The sequence below is a fragment of the Patagioenas fasciata genome, chromosome 2 (genome assembly GCF_037038585.1).
Source record: "Patagioenas fasciata isolate bPatFas1 chromosome 2, bPatFas1.hap1, whole genome shotgun sequence".
Classification (NCBI taxonomy): domain Eukaryota; kingdom Metazoa; phylum Chordata; class Aves; order Columbiformes; family Columbidae; genus Patagioenas; species Patagioenas fasciata.
In genome coordinates, this window is record NC_092521.1 from 19,990,209 (window position 1) to 20,005,368 (window position 15,160).

The following is a 15,160-nucleotide window of genomic DNA, read 5'->3' on the forward strand; positions in this document are numbered from 1 at the left end:
TCTCCAAACCCACCTCAGAAATCTGGCGCTCGGAGATCGGTAAGGTTCGAACCTTGGCAGTGAGACCCCGCAGGGAGAGTCCGGCACCCCCCGAGATCCCCAGCCTGGAGGCTCCTGGGGGCTGTGGCGCGGGCAGGCGGCTCCTTGCGCTGCCGCAGCGGCGCGGCCGCCCGCGGACTACAACTCCCAGCGTGCCGCCGCGGCCACCGCCCGCCGGCACAGCCCTCCCGCCCGCCCGCCTCGGCGCTGCCCGGCTGGGCTCGGCGGGGCTCGGCGCCGCCGCCCGGCTGTGGCCCGGGGCGCTGGGCGCAGCCGGAGCGCGGAAGCGAGGTATGTGTGCGGGGCGGGCAGGGCGGCGGGCGGGCTGCGCCGGGCAGGTGAGAGACCCGCGGGGAGGAGGAGGAGGAGAAGGAGGCGGTGGCGTGCTCTTGCCTCCTCCTGCCCGCCCCTGCCTGCCGGGCTGTGCGTGTGTGGCTGTGCGTGTCTGGCTGTGCGTGTCTGTGCGCCTGCAACCTCTCTATCACTCGGGTCACACAGTTGCGTGTGGATCCAGCTACTCCCCGCGCCGGCGGGGATCGCGTTTCCTAGCGCGACCGGTTCCCGCTGAGGTCCCGAGAAGAGCGTGAGTGAGCAGTGTCTGTTATCGATCACGTATATGCTATAGGCGCACATGTGTTTTCTACGCATGCAACACATTTATTGGGCTGCGGGCTTTGCCTAATGACACCGGGCATTCGGCCTCGAGGGGGGATGGGGCGCAGAAGGGGGTAATAACGAATTAATTGCAGATAAGAAGTAATATCCGTCTTTGAGTCATCAGTCTTTGAGGCATAATTTCATTCCGAAAGCTCTTAATCAAACTGGAGATCTGCTATAGGAAAGCACTGCTTTTCCCATAGGATTATCAGATTTCCACTAGAGAATACAGCTCCTGGATTATTGAGCTACATGGGATTTGTGTGCTTCTTTCTAATTAGTCTGTGAATCTGAGTTTAAAATTCTTTATTTGGAAGGGGGTGGGGGAGTTACTTCTTTTAAAAGAGCAGACGTCTCTTTTCTCTGACATTTTACACAGTTATTCTGGTTATCCTGTGCTCTGTGGATGACTTACTGCCTTAATTGGATGCTGGTGTCAAAGGTTGATTAGACTCCCTAATAGATTTTGGATCTGCAAGAGGATTGCAGTTTTAAGCGCGTGGTTAAAACAATCATGTTTGCCATCTCCCCTTGAACAGCTGAGAGGAAGACTGATGTATTACATTTGCGTTATCTTCTGTTCAGTTTATTAATGTATCACCATGAGATTGTCGGGTTTGGTTTTGTTGTTGTTGTTTTTTTCCCCTCTGCTATTTCATTTGCAGACTGAAAAGAAATGAATGTCAGAGAGGATTTGTTTAATCATTTAACAGCTGACACAAGCCATGTCCCTAACAAAACGCTGGTGAAAGAGTAGAAGATTTCCGGGATACAGCAGCTCCAATACCGGGAAGCCTCTTCGGTGGGCCAGAGGCAGCGTTTACTGAAGGATGCGGTAGCCCAGGAGTTGGGGCTTGCCGGAGCGACGTCAATGGCTTGCATGGAGCTTCTCTACCTGGCCAAGGAGAGCAGGCAGGCACCTCTGGGCTCCACTGCCGGCTGGAGCTTGCCCTCCCCTCCCTACGAGCAGCAGCATGTAGGGGGTGAGGTGGACCCGAGAGCAGCTGCTGCCATGGCAGCCCTGCACTGCGAAAGGCATTGCAAGCCCTTGCAGAGGGGCCATGTGGCTGAGCCCCCCCCAGCACACCAGCCCTCTCCTCCAGGCATCTTGCCTCGGGAGCACCCTGAACCCCCTGACATCTCCCAGCCCAGCCACCTGCCTGAGCACTTGCCCAGAGAAGAGGACGGAGGGAAGAAGAAACCCTGCTGCTGTGCCCAGGAACTCGAGACATCATTCACCTATGTGGATGAAAATGTAAACGTGGAGCATGCAAGTCCCCCAAGTCCTACAGGCATCCGCTGCCAGGATGCTCCTCTGCAGCAGCATCCTTGCAGGCAGCTGCCACCTGAGTGGGTGCATGATTCTCCTTCCCTGGTCTCTGAGGAGGATGATGCTGCTTCAGAGGTGGCAGCTGGGAAATCTGTGGACTATGGGTTCATTAGTGCCATTTTGTTCCTGGTTAGTGGCATTTTGCTGGTGATCATTTCCTACGTGGTACCCAGAGACGTGACTGTGGATCCCAACACCGTGGCTGCCCGGGAGATGGAGAGGCTGGAGAACGAGAGCGCCAGGATTGGGGCTCACTTGGACCGCTGTGTTATTGCTGGGCTGTGTCTCTTAACCCTGGGGGGAGTGGTGCTCTCCAGCCTGCTGATGATGTCAATGTGGAAGGGGGAGATGTACCGGAGGAGCAGGTTTGCGTCCTCCAAGGAGTCTGCAAAGCTCTATGGGTCTTTCAACTTCAGAATGAAGTCTGGTGCAAATGATAATATGCTCGAGCTGTCGTTAGTTGAAGAAGATGTGCTTGCCATAGATAATTAGTGTGGTCATGATTTTTTAAGGCAGTATTTCCACAGGAAAATGCATTTCATTAAAGAAAACAGAAGTGGCTAAAGATAGCTGGTGATGCAGTTTGTTTGTCTGACAAGAATGTTGTTTTCTTAAGCTCTATAATCGAATGTTTGCAGTATATGAGCACTTGTTGTAAAGGGAAAATGTGCCAGAGAAAATGCAACGGATATAAAATAATGAAAACCACTGAATAAAAGAGATTTGTGATAAGTAGGTTCCTCAGATACTCCTTTATCCTAACATAAAATGTTCCATTGGTGTCTTGCCTGTATAATTTTCTTATTACTCCCTTAAAGAAAAGCAATGACCTTGACACTTTGGAAGCTGTTAATTATTGCAGCCTGCAGGATTATTAACAGTCTACTTTGTAGACTGTTAAAAAGCAGGACCAATAATCAAAGAGCAGGGCTAATATTTAGTTGGGAGAAATGCTTTTTTGTCCTTTAAGATGATCCCTTCTCTTCTATTGAGTGAGAGCTAAGGAAAAATAATACCACTTGGTCATGACTTGCCACAAATCTCCTATATTTTCAAACAGTTGTACAATTAGTGGTGATTATTTAAAATATAAAATAAGAGGCAAAGGGCAGGGAACCATATGGCTCATGGTATTGGTAGGAGACAAAAGGCTCTTTCAGCTTGAGGTCAGTGGCTCCATTTCAGTTCAGGTTAGCAATGATTGATAGTCATTAGCTTCTGATAGCTACAGTGGCCCGTATAAAAGAAGTTTAGTTCCTGGTGGACAGATGTCTCTGTATGAAAACTGCCATAACTTGAATTAACTGACCTCTTGTTTGGAGTCTCAAAAGACCCAAAGAGTAAAAAAGCATGGGGATGCTGACAATGAACACTTCTCCTTCAGTACAGATGCCAGAAGAAATTCAAACTTGGCTGCAGGGCTTTACTTGTACTTGGGCTGTCTGCATCTTACTAGTCCTTTTGAAACTTCCGTTTTATGTCACTAGGCTGTCAGGCTTCTCATAACCAGCAAGGAAAGATCAGGAAGAAACTTTCTGAGGCTTATTCAATAAAACCAAATTTATTTGTAAAAAATAAATTGTCAGGAATTACAAAGGTTAAATATCAGGCAGTTGGACTGGCTGATGTGGTACTCACTTAACACGGGGTGATCTAGGGTACATGCTGTTATTCGTGACAGTTCTGTGACACAGTAACCAAAACCTGGTACCGCTGACGCTATTTACTTTATTATCAGCTGGTTTCTGTGGAGCATTCGAGTTGTATTATTGCAGTACTGGGAAAACCAAGAAAGATTGTTGTATGTACTGCTGCCAGTTCTTACTGAACAGAGGTTAGTAGAGATATATATATGTCCTGTTAACATACATGTATGTTAATACATATATTTGTGTCCCTGCCAAAGCTAAACATGAGTGAAGACCTCAGTACAGCTCCTGGCTGCAGAGTTGTAGTAGATGCATGCAATTCACTGTCACAGCCTTGTCAGTTGTTAGTTAAGTCTCAAATATCAGGAATATAAAATCTTTTTTAAATGATACTTTTTTCCACACTGTGACATACCTGAGAAGAATTCTCGTGGGAAGGTAGGAGAGGATCTCCTTTATGCCCCCTTTATCCAGGAGCATGTGACAGCACAAGGTTTGGAATAACAAGTGGCAGATGGAAAGGTTGCATCCTCACATGGAGAGACTGAACACAATTTTGCCACCTGATTCCTCATTCCCTCTTCCCTGGCTGTTCATCTCAGGAGACATGTGCAGCACCTGAGTCTGGCACTTACTGCGTTTAGTCCCTCCTGCCTGCTGGCTGTGGGTGCTGATGCCTTCAACGGAGGGCTTGAGGAGCTGCACTGCTCAGGTTCATGCCTTTGGTCGCTGTAAATAGCGTGATGTGGTACCCAGGCTTTAATGCTGGCCCTGCGAAAGAGATGCTGCTTCACATGTGATCTGCTGCTTCACATATGATCTGCTTTAACTGCCGCTTCAGTGTTATTTGATAATTAAATGAACAGCCTTATTAGGCGGTGCTGCTGCCTGGTAGATGATTTTGCCTGTTTATGTCATGATACGGAGTGTGTTTGTGGGCAGGAGTTCAGCAGTGGCCAACATCTCCACAGTCACCTCTGGAGAGCTTACATACCTCTAGATGTGTCATCGGGAATTCAGGGTTAAATTTCTAGGGTGAATAAATGGAATAGCTTTCAGATGTAAGGAGAAGCCTTCAGCCTGTTGTGATCGGTGAGAGTGAGGAAGGAAATAGCCCGAGAAGCAGGACATGGAGGAGGAAGGGTCCTCCTTGGCTGGCCTTTGCCTGCTGGTGGGTATGAGGACACTGTCTGAAGGTGGGGTATTGGGACAGCACTGCCCTCCTTCCAGCCCCAAGGAAGGGAGAGGGCTGGCCCTGGGCTCCAGAGGTCCAGGGAAAGCCGTGGCAGGTGGGAGGGCAGAGGGTGCTGAGCCGAGGGCAGAGGGTGCTGAGCCGGGGGCAGCGAGCATGCGTGGGGCAGAGGATGGACATCGCAGGGGGAGAAACCTCTTCACCAGCCTGAACCCCTGACAGGAATGCTGTACTCACCTGAGCAACAGAAGCTCTGGCTGGTGGTTTTGAGAGGCATCGTTTATATTTTTTAATGATACATGTGCATAAAATTGGAGTACGTTCCATTGTTGCAGAAAGATGACAGCTAAAGCTGTAAGGATCACAGATTTATTGTAGGAACTGTGGCATGCCTTAATACTGATTATTAGCACTAGAAAAGGGAACGTTCCCTCGACTGTCAGTATGTTATTATCAAGTGAGAAGTTTTCTGACACTTTGTAAAATGCCTGTCACAGATCATGAGCCTGCAATACTTAAATGAACTCTCAGATTTTCCCTGAGCATTTTAAGGAAATGTAAGTCATCCTAATAATTTAAATATACAGTACAGAAGTGTGAGGAGTAAGAAAATTTAAGTAACAGGACTAACACAGTTTCTTTATTGTGATGTTAGTGTGTACTCCAAAGGAGGTGAAGGCCTTCACAGTGCAGGAATCTGGCAGATAAAAACTCTCAGGACATTTCACTGATTACCCAACAAGATACCTTTACAATTACGGGACTGTGTGGGTTGGTGGTGTGATATAAAACCTCTGGACTCTCAGGTTCTCATGGTGTGTTGTGCGACAGAGACCACAACACTTGCTATTTGTTATCTGATGGTGGAAAACGAATGTATTAGCCTGCTGCCAGGTGGACGAGCCTTCGTGTTGTTCACCTCACATGAGGTGATACCAAAGGCTGAGGCCAAGGAAAATTGCCCTCTCGTGCACCCTTGTGGTTTGATTTCCTCTCCTCAAAATGTAAATGCCTAAACGGTACAAGTGTGAGGAAAATTTTTTGTTGTTGTTGCCCAGGCTAAAGATTTTGCATGGATCATTGGAGAGCTTTCTTCTCTGGGGATCTAAATTTGGGGCATACCAGGTGGGTTTTAGGTGCCCCCCGGATTACCCAGGAAACATATTGGGATTTGTGCCATCAGTCAGTTTATTTCTGACCAACCCTAACAGCGAAACGTGACACTTACCCATTTTCTACCTCACAACATGCCCGCGGGCTGGGCCCTGCCCTGGCCTCTGCCTTCCTGCTGGAGGGACCAGGGACCCGCAGCTGGGACGGGAGTGCCCACACTCCCCTGTGGCTGGCTCCCCGCTCTTCAAACAGCTCCCAGTGACCCTGTTTTCTCAGTTTCTTTTTCTCAATCAGGTGTTCGTGGCCGAGGCTGGCCATTTGGGAGCTGCCTGGCCCCTGCTGGGGACTTCATGGGCGAAGAGCCCATAGCCAGGCGGGTGCCCAGCGCAGCTCCCCGGTGCAGCAGCTTTGTCTTCTCAGCGCCAGACCGACGCCGGCCCCACAGCTGAAATCTCTGAGACACTCTCCTAGGAAGCTACACTGGGTTGTTGCTGTTCTTTATATGTTTACAGTTTTTTAATCTTTGTAATTATTTTAAAAATCCGTCTGTAATGAATATAAAGTTTACCAACTGGGAGAGCAACCAGTTTAATCTTGTAAAACTCCTTTTTGACCTGCAACAGGGCAAAACATCACAGTCCACCATGAGCTTTTCAATAGTGTGTTTGATGCCTTATTATAATAGCAACAGTGTTCTGTACAGATTAAAAAATAAAACTCTATAAAGCTGAGTGCTGTTGTCATGGTTGTCTTTGCTCGTTGCTGCACAGCCCCTGTCCCTGTCCGCCGGGAGCCATGGCAGGACCCAGGCGGGCAGCATGGCCGCCCAGCGAGAGGTGGCTCTGGGTCTGGCTGTGGCAGCACACCGAGCTTGTCCCCAGCGCACCCAGCAACTGTGTCCCTATCAGCCGATCCTTCCCAGTCTGAAACTGCCAGGCAATGCAGGCTTTAAAATTCTGCTATGCTAGTGTCCCACATAACTGTGTAGCCAAAAAATTAAAGAGAAAAGGAGGAGGGGGGGACCAGCCAGGGCTGGCAGCTGGGGCAGTGCTGTGGCAGCGGGTGGGTGTCAAGCCCCAGTCCACCATAACCATGTGCACGATGGCTTCAGTGCCATGTCCTCACCCCAGCCTGGCTTGGCCGTGGCTGGAGCAGGACAGCAGCTGGTGCAGCACTGGCTGCAGTGACAATGGGTGGGTACGGGGCACCCAGAAAGCACTGACGGTGGTAGGTGGTGCGGAGAAAAGCAGGAGTGGTGCTCCTGGAGGGCTTTGTGCCTGATATGGAAGCTTTGGTGGCAGTTTCACCTCCCCCTTCCAGAAGGGATGCCAGCATGCCATGGCTGTGCCAGAGCAGGGCGGCAATGACAGCGCTGGTGCTGGCCCAGCTCCAAGGAGCCATGGTTTGCCCCTGGCTTGTGTTTTTTGTTTCTCCCAGATCCTCAGTGCATGTCAGTTAAGCATCTTAACCACCTTTGACAACCTCTGCTCCCTCCCAAATGCAACACGAAGGTATGTCGTGCAGGTTATGCCTCACAATGTCACTTTTCATTTCAGCCTGACAGGATCAGACCCTTTCCTGCCGGAGTCGTGTGGATCGGAGCGTGGGTGGGAGAGCTGCGGTGGGTGTGGGTCCCGCTGAAGCAGGGACTGTCTGCTTTGATTTCCAGTTTCCACACTGCCGCGTGCAACAGGGCCCTGATTCGCAATTCAGGTTTCAGGCTGTTGCTGCTATAGCAGTAATAAATGCGTCCCTGGGGTGACCGAACTGGCTGCAGTAACATCGCACTGATGCCAGACGTAGCCTATAGTGTGCAACCGATGGTGAGTAAGAGGTTAAGAGAGTATGTGTATTTATAGATATGACAATCCATCAGCTTAAAGAGCTGGGAGGCTTTCTAACTGAAAGCAAGCACTAAATTGATTGTTACTCCTTTTTACAGGATTTTTCTTAATCTTATAATTTTAAATTTTGAAAGATTCATTGTCATTTACTATATTCACAGGGACTTTTTTTCCCCATGTTTGTAAGTCCTGGCAAGGTCAAGAGTCCTGTAGACTGCCGGAAGGTGAGACTTCTTTTATTTTCTCATCAGTTTAAATTAAATGGTGGCTATTACAAATTTTGCATAAAACCAGATAAGAACCTCTTCTTTGAAATTAACCTGGTTAATATTTGTTTGTGTAAACATAAATACAGTGCATGCTCTAGAAATTCAGCCAAATAATACATATTTTAATTAGATTTTCAATACAAATCCACAGTTAAAATACTTCTGCAGACTTGTTGTACTAAAGACTTGTAAAGAGTTTTCTGCTCATTTATGTGCAGATTTGTCCACCTTTATGTATGGTAAAAATACTGTGGTATTTCCATTAACTGAGTTGCACTTCACAGACATTTGGTCACTGTTGTGAATAAGGGTACTGCAAGCTAATACACATAGATGTCAAAGCTCTATACAAAAGCGTATAGTGTCCCCATTTTACAGATGAAGTGAGCCACCTCTCTTGCCCAGAGAGCCAGTTGGGGAGCTGATGACAGAAACCAAGGCCTCTTAAGTCACAGACCAGCACTGCAGAAAGAGCTTAATTATTACAGAATCTCTAGAATAAATTAATCCAAATAGGTACAGCAATTATTTGTTGGTTTTGTTTTGTTTTGTTTTCTGAAGAATGCCATTAAAGTTTAATTTCAAGTATAAAATAATTTTAAAAAATCCTAGCAAAGTCAACAGAAACTATATTTTGCTAGTATTTGCTGGAATTTGAGGAAGGTTTCGCACATTTAAGGCATTTGTTTTATGGCAAGTTGGGCTGTTTTTTAAGGTTTAAAAAAATCAATATGCTTCTGTTGAAATAATAAACCAGATATCTTTATGTCAGCACAAAAGGCTTCTCTTTTCCAATAATAGTCTCTGCTTTGACAGACGTGTATGCAGGGAAATTCAGCTATTGTTGAATAAAACATTTCCAGAAGCAAAATTGATTAAGTCCCTTTTGTAGAGGAAAAAATCAATTCCTCCCATTAGAAGTATCTAAAAGATGTTGATCAGCTAGAAATGTAAATAAAGTCCTTTAATCACTATTCTCCAACTGCAGTATATCCATCTACAGGAGATTGTCTTTTATCTCTTTATAGAGTTTAAAATAAATTTTGTTCAACTCTAATAAGAAGCAGCTTCTGATAAACTAGAAAAAGTAACTGTGCTTGAATGTAAATATTATCAAGTAGCTATCCCGACATTTCAGTATTGCTTTTCTCCAGGATTAGCTGTTCATGAAATGAATGTATACTTGATAACAATATATCCAAGCTGCGAGCAAAAAATATTCACTGAAAGGCAGAGTAGTAGAAAGTATGTGACTATTTTCAGTTACCGTGTATTATCTTCTGAGTTCATGTATTATTATAATAAAGACAGCACTTTCAAGATCTCTTGATTAGTAATCGTTAGGGGCCACTAAAGGTCATGGAGGGCTATTGCCAGAAACATGCAAAGTCTGCAGCTCCATAAGTCCCTGAGCTTCTGATTTCTGAGAGCTGAGAGTGTGCTGGTGCATGCTTGCCCTAAACTTTGTTTGAGATACAGCAGTACCTGCTGCAGGCTGCTATCTAAGACAATTTTGTGACAGATGGACCTTTGATTTGATCCACCCTGACCCCATGTTCTCAAAACTTTATGTTTTGTCTATAGTGAGAAATAATACCAAGTAGTTGCTTTGCTGCTGTGGCTTCCCAAAGAACTACGAATCAATAAGTCATGGTTTTACCTTTGCTTTTCCCTCCTTACAGGAATGGTAACCATGGCCAGAAGAGCTCTTGAGAGGTCATTTTCCAGTCTTCTGAAACTTCATTCACCCTCCATCAGTCCTCAAAGATAATTGCTCATGGCTGTGAAATTGCTTTACTCAATTCCCTGAGCACTCTGGGGTAAATTTTATAAGGCTCACATGATTTGAAGCTATATAAAATATCTATGTAGCCTCTTTTTCTGCACTCTACCAGCCTAAGTTCTTAAAAAGCTCTAAAGTGTATGGAATGTCGGAATTGTTTTAGATTTTTTCTTAATGAGGTAAAGAAAAAATAATACGCTGAAGCACTTCAGCCTTCTCAGCATCATTTTCAATTGTGCTCCTCTCTCCCTCCCCACAAAGCAGAAAACCCATTCTTCCTTTGTCTTTTTTCTTTCCAGTATAAATATAGAGCACTTCCTCATGACCTTTTCTTCTCTTCTAGCAGGATCTTACTTGCTGTCCTTGCCTGTTGTCATCACAAGAAAAAAAAAAATATATATATATGTATGTTCTAATTTCTCTAGTGAGGAAATTTCTTAAATTTTGGGTCACTCTCATGATTAGCCAAACCAATGTTTACAATGCTTATACTTCTTTCACATTTTCACGTTTCACATATGCTTATCTTGTTTTCTTAATTTTGGTTAAGGATTTGCTAAATTTCCTGGATGTATTTTTTCTTTAAACTTCTGTTTTGTGGGAGTGCAGGAACTAGTGCTTTGAATTTACTGAATTTTCTTGTTCCTTGGGGTCCCTTTTCCAGAGACAGAAATAATCTGCTGCACCAGCTCTGTACTGTGTTCATCTTTTTTTTGTACAGGTTGAGCTTGGTGAACCGGGTTCCCCACTCCAGCCCACCTTCATTCATTCCTCACTCAGCCTTTCTTTGATGTGGGCAGCAATGGTCCAGAATGGAGATTTTGTGGCACTCTTGCTCTTTAAGCCAAACCATGTTAGTAAGGAAAATACTACTGGCTTATCTATGGTATCAAATGACAATGCACAGCTATGGAGATATGAAACATCTTCACTTAAACATCACAGGATATTGAAACTAGTCTTAGCAAAGAGGCGAGTTAGAGGCAAAAATCAATATTGGACAGTGCTGAAATGCTTCTGTTCAGCTGCTGTTTTAAGTGGCTTGTACAGACCTTTCAAATCATGTTGCCAGCAAATGGAGGAAATATGGCTTTTAAAAAGACAGGGAATTATTAATAGTGTCTTTGACCTCCAGCTCTGCACAGTCTACAAAAAGAACATCATTTGTCATACGCTGCTGCCTTATTCTACAGCCCCTGTTGGGAAGCAGTTGTGCATAGGAGAAGTGCATTACAGAGAGTGAGGGTCAAAGCTTTAGATCCATGATGGACTATGGGAGGGAAGGAGATGGGGAACAGCTCATGGTCAACCCCTGAACAGAAAGGGATGGGTACAGAAACTGTTCACCTCATACATTATTCACAGGCTAATGGTATTTCTTGTCCTGGTATGTGAGAGAAGAACATTGACTCTACTGAGGTTACATTTTCAACTCTCCAGCAGGGATAGAGACGTATGGAGAGAAGCAAATATGAGATGTCTTGATGAGAAAATAAAAGCCACCTCCACCATCCTGGTGTCCAAGGGGCCCAGCACCTCCAATGGGGCTCCTCAGCAGGCTGGTCTGTCACACAGTACTTGCAGCACAAAGAAGGAGCCTGAACCTTTATTAACTTTAACCGCTGTCTGAGTAACATAAAGTGACAATCTCTCTCTCTCTCTCATTGCTGTTATTAAGTCAGTTGTGGACAATGCCTTATCATCTGCAGGAAAAAGAACAGGAGATGTAATGCAGACAGCAAGTTTCTAGGTAAAATTAGTCTGTCTGAGAAGGGGAGAAAAATGCCACATATTAGACGGAACAAATCTTTGCATTGATTTCTGGAACCAGAGTCCTTATAGGAGTGCCACAAATGCATGTCTTTATTTAGTGTTCAGATTCAAAGAGCTGTCAGTCTTTCTCTGTCCAGACAATTTCCCTTTATGTTCTCATCTGGGGTGGTTCAGGGTCATACATTATTTCTGCTTGTGCTATTCTTGCTTTACACTTTGATGCCAGCTCCACAGTCCTTCATAAGCCTCTTGTACGCACACACACATCCAGAGCCATTTGCACGCCCCTGCCTTGGTGGCAATGGTCAGTGTCCAGCTGACACAAGGCACCCCTGCAGCTCCAGGAGTGCAAGCCTGAGCCTGCATAACGGAATATATTTCTGTTCTCATAGGGAGTCTTAAATAGCCTTTTAAATATCCACAGAGATCTCATTTATACATTTGCATCTGAGAGCCCAAATCTCATCTATCGATGGATGTGCCTGTGGGCTGTGTTCTGTGGCCCAGTAAAGAACTAGTTCCTGCACTTTGGTTGTCCTACCTATTATCTGGTTCTGGGTCCAGTGCATAGGAATAAAAACACAATGATTTGGTATGTCCCTTCCACTTCAGATGGGATTAAGCCCACCTTTCAGCTGGGTGGCTGAAGAAGCCTGAGATAAAAGTTGAGGTCAGTAGTAAGTTACTGCTCCTGCACAGAGCAGGATGAAAGGAGTTGTGACTCAGAGAGATAAACAGCTCCTGGGGATGCTCTGCAACACAGCAGTAACAGCTCAGGGCTGTGGCTCAAAATCACAGTCTTAACCACAGTAAACAGAACAATTTTTAGTGGCGTTTTTTTCAAGGATGAAGGTTAGAATCCAGATAATGGAGGGCTGACATAGAAAGTTTGTACAATATTTAAGAATCCTTCACTGGAAATGCCCCACATCACTTTTGACACGTAACAACAAGCTTACATAAATAACTGTAGTCTTTTATTTACACGCAGAATGAGTCAATGCATTGCAAGTCAGGAGCTCTGTATCCAAACACCACAGGAGGTGAACCTGTCACAGCTCTGAGGGAGAGGGCACCTCTCTTTACCTTGAGCTGAAGCCTCGCTCATGGTATCCCCAAGGTAATTGCTATGTTCGTCAAAGCTGTTTACTGTCATTTTTGTAGGATGATGTTTGGATTAGTTCCTGTTTTAATTAAGGTAAGTTAAGCATACACAGTTATCCATGCATCTTAATTTTTTATCTTGGTGAACAAAAGGGGAAAATATAAGAATAATATTTTTCATTCTTCTTTTGCCAGATAAAGTATAATATACGGAACTAAAAAGAAGAAAATGGGAAGGAGACTGAAGTCTTGTCAGCAAGCAGGCAGGAATATGGATTTCATAATGGAAATAGCTATAGTCAATAATTATTGGGGAAATAGATTTCACATTTCATACTGAATTGAATTTAGTCAGCTTGATTGATGTGGTTGTAATACAAGAGGCTAATCAAGAATGTAAATTAAAAAAAAAAAAAGTAAAACCAAAGGCAGGCCCTTACCCAGCAATACAAAAGCAATGACTTGTGGATGCTTTGGTGGTGGTCAACTGTTTTTAAGTCACAATGTATCTATTTACTAAAATCAGTGATTAGTTGTTCTTTATGCTAGCAAACTAATTTATTATCAATAATAAAAAGTCATGATTTTGAAAGCAATGGCTCCTTTCCATATAATATGTCCTGTAGGTATGTTCAGTGTGTTCAGAGGTCCCTATCCATTTCTATTTTAATGGAGGGGACAGTCAGTTGCTGGGAGTTTCTTATGCTACACTGTATGGGCCCAATTATGTTTCTAGCGACAGTAATACCAAAGACTTCTTTGAATTTGATTACTTTGGATAGACATTAAATTCTCTCTCACATCATTCTGTCATCTTTCAGAATAAAAGTTGATCTTGCAATTAATTTGATGACGCTCTGCATTCTCCAGGTTTCCCTAAAGGCACAAAGGAGGTTGTAGCATGGAGGGGGTTGGTCTCTTCTCTCAAGTAGCAAGCAATAGGATGAGAGGAAATGGCCTCAAGTTGTGCCAGGGGAGGTTTAAGTTGGATATTAGGAAAAATTTCTTCATGTAAAGGGTTGTCAGGCATTGGAACAGGCTGCCCAGGGAAGTGGTGGAGTCACCATCCCTGGAGGTGTTCAATAGATGTGTAGATGAGGTTCTTCGGGACACGGTTTAGTGCCAGTGTTAGGTTAATGGTTGGACTTGAGGACCTTGAGGGTCTCTTCCAACCAAAATGATTCCATGATTCTATGAAAATACCTCAAAACCTTAGGCAGTGGTTTCATGAGCAGCCAAACAAATCCAGTATTTTCTGATGTTGCAAAGGGGGATCTTCTTTCCCCTTTTTTTTCTCCCTCCTCTACTCCCTACCCACCTTTCCCAGCCATGCAGCCCCTCTCTGCCCTGTGTACCAGCTCTGACGTTTGTCAGTCCCCTTTATGAGCTGATTCCAGGCTTGGCAGAAGAGTTTTCAATGATTATTAGTACAATTTTCATCTCCTTTCCATTTTCCCATGTCTCATTTGCTTCCCAACTTGGGAAGAATCTAAGATGCTCCTGGAAATTTGCTCCTCAGGACATAAGTGTGGGTCAGGGCAGACAGACCCCTGCTTGAGCTGTGCTAGTATTTGAGTGGACTGGCCACAGAGCCAGCTCTGGTCCCCAGCAGCACAGAGCTGCTGCAGCGCAGCACAGTGCCCAAGCAATGCCCTGTGCCTGTCAGCATGTTAACATGGCCCTGTGGTTTGTGGCATGGAGATGCCTCATGCATGGTTCATCTAGGTTTGGGCAAAGGTAGCTGGAGCTGAATGCGGCTGCCTTCGTAGCCTTACGTCCCTAACCAGGGATGAGGTTTATGGTCCTCACTGCCCTGCCAGCTCTGCCTCCATCCTCACCCCTCTCCTCCTTCAGCATCTACTCTCCTGTTAATTCTATATGTCTTGTATTACTCACAGTCTCTTTGCTGTCATGAGCTGATGCAAATGCTGTGCTTATTGTTCAAGACAATGCATTTCTGCTATCTCGATGAAATATGTGTTCCATGTGGTTTATTAGCTAATTAAACTAATCTCTAGAAAACCTTCAAAACGTCTTCTGCTCTGCTGCAGTGAAGCTAATTTATCTTTTCAGTGCTGGCAGTAGGAAAATGGTCTATATGCCCTGCAGAAAAGTTTGGCTTTCATATGTTTTTTTATCCAAAGTGTTTAAAAATAATAATCTAAAAATCAGATTTAGCTATTGAGGAACCTTTGGATGAATGATCTGCAGCAGAAGCGGCATATGGGAAGTACAAGCTTTGTCTGATCTTGTTTCTGAAGTTGACAGATAAATAATTCGCCAAAACAGAAATTGATTAGATGTTAAGAAATGTTTTTCTTTGTTGAGAAACATGTCCTGATGACTATTAATTTCCTTTGAGATGATCCAGTTTGACTGGTTGAGAACCAGTGTTTCAACTTTCAGA

At 44.9% G+C, this 15,160-nt stretch overlaps 1 protein-coding gene and 1 long non-coding RNA gene across 7 annotated transcripts; both read left to right on the top strand.

Moving 5' to 3' along the window:
* The first annotated feature begins 226 nt into the window (after nt 1-226).
* TMEM74 (transmembrane protein 74) lies at nt 227-6,711 on the top strand. Of its 4 annotated transcripts, none has more exons than XM_065832582.2 (2): nt 227-330; nt 1,362-6,711. In XM_065832582.2, the coding sequence occupies exon 2, from the start codon at nt 1,568-1,570 to the stop codon at nt 2,516-2,518; it is 951 nt and encodes a 316-aa protein (XP_065688654.1). In that variant the 5' UTR covers nt 227-330; nt 1,362-1,567; the 3' UTR covers nt 2,519-6,711. The 4 variants fall into 4 exon arrangements, with proteins under 4 accessions (XP_065688654.1, XP_065688657.1, XP_065688655.1 ...); XM_065832585.2 differs by having other exon boundaries at nt 230-330; nt 1,410-6,711; XM_065832583.2 differs by lacking the exon at nt 227-330 and adding an exon at nt 361-622.
* Nucleotides 6,712-7,877: 1,166 nt separating this feature from the next.
* LOC139827340 (uncharacterized) lies at nt 7,878-13,992 on the top strand. 3 transcript variants are annotated; one of them, XR_011737857.1, is made up of 4 exons: nt 7,878-8,048; nt 9,776-9,913; nt 12,641-12,847; nt 12,949-13,992. It is a non-coding gene; the product is annotated as an uncharacterized lncRNA (long non-coding RNA). The 3 variants fall into 3 exon arrangements; XR_011737858.1 differs by having other exon boundaries at nt 12,641-12,769; XR_011737856.1 differs by having other exon boundaries at nt 12,641-13,992.
* Nucleotides 13,993-15,160: the final 1,168 nt, after the last annotated feature.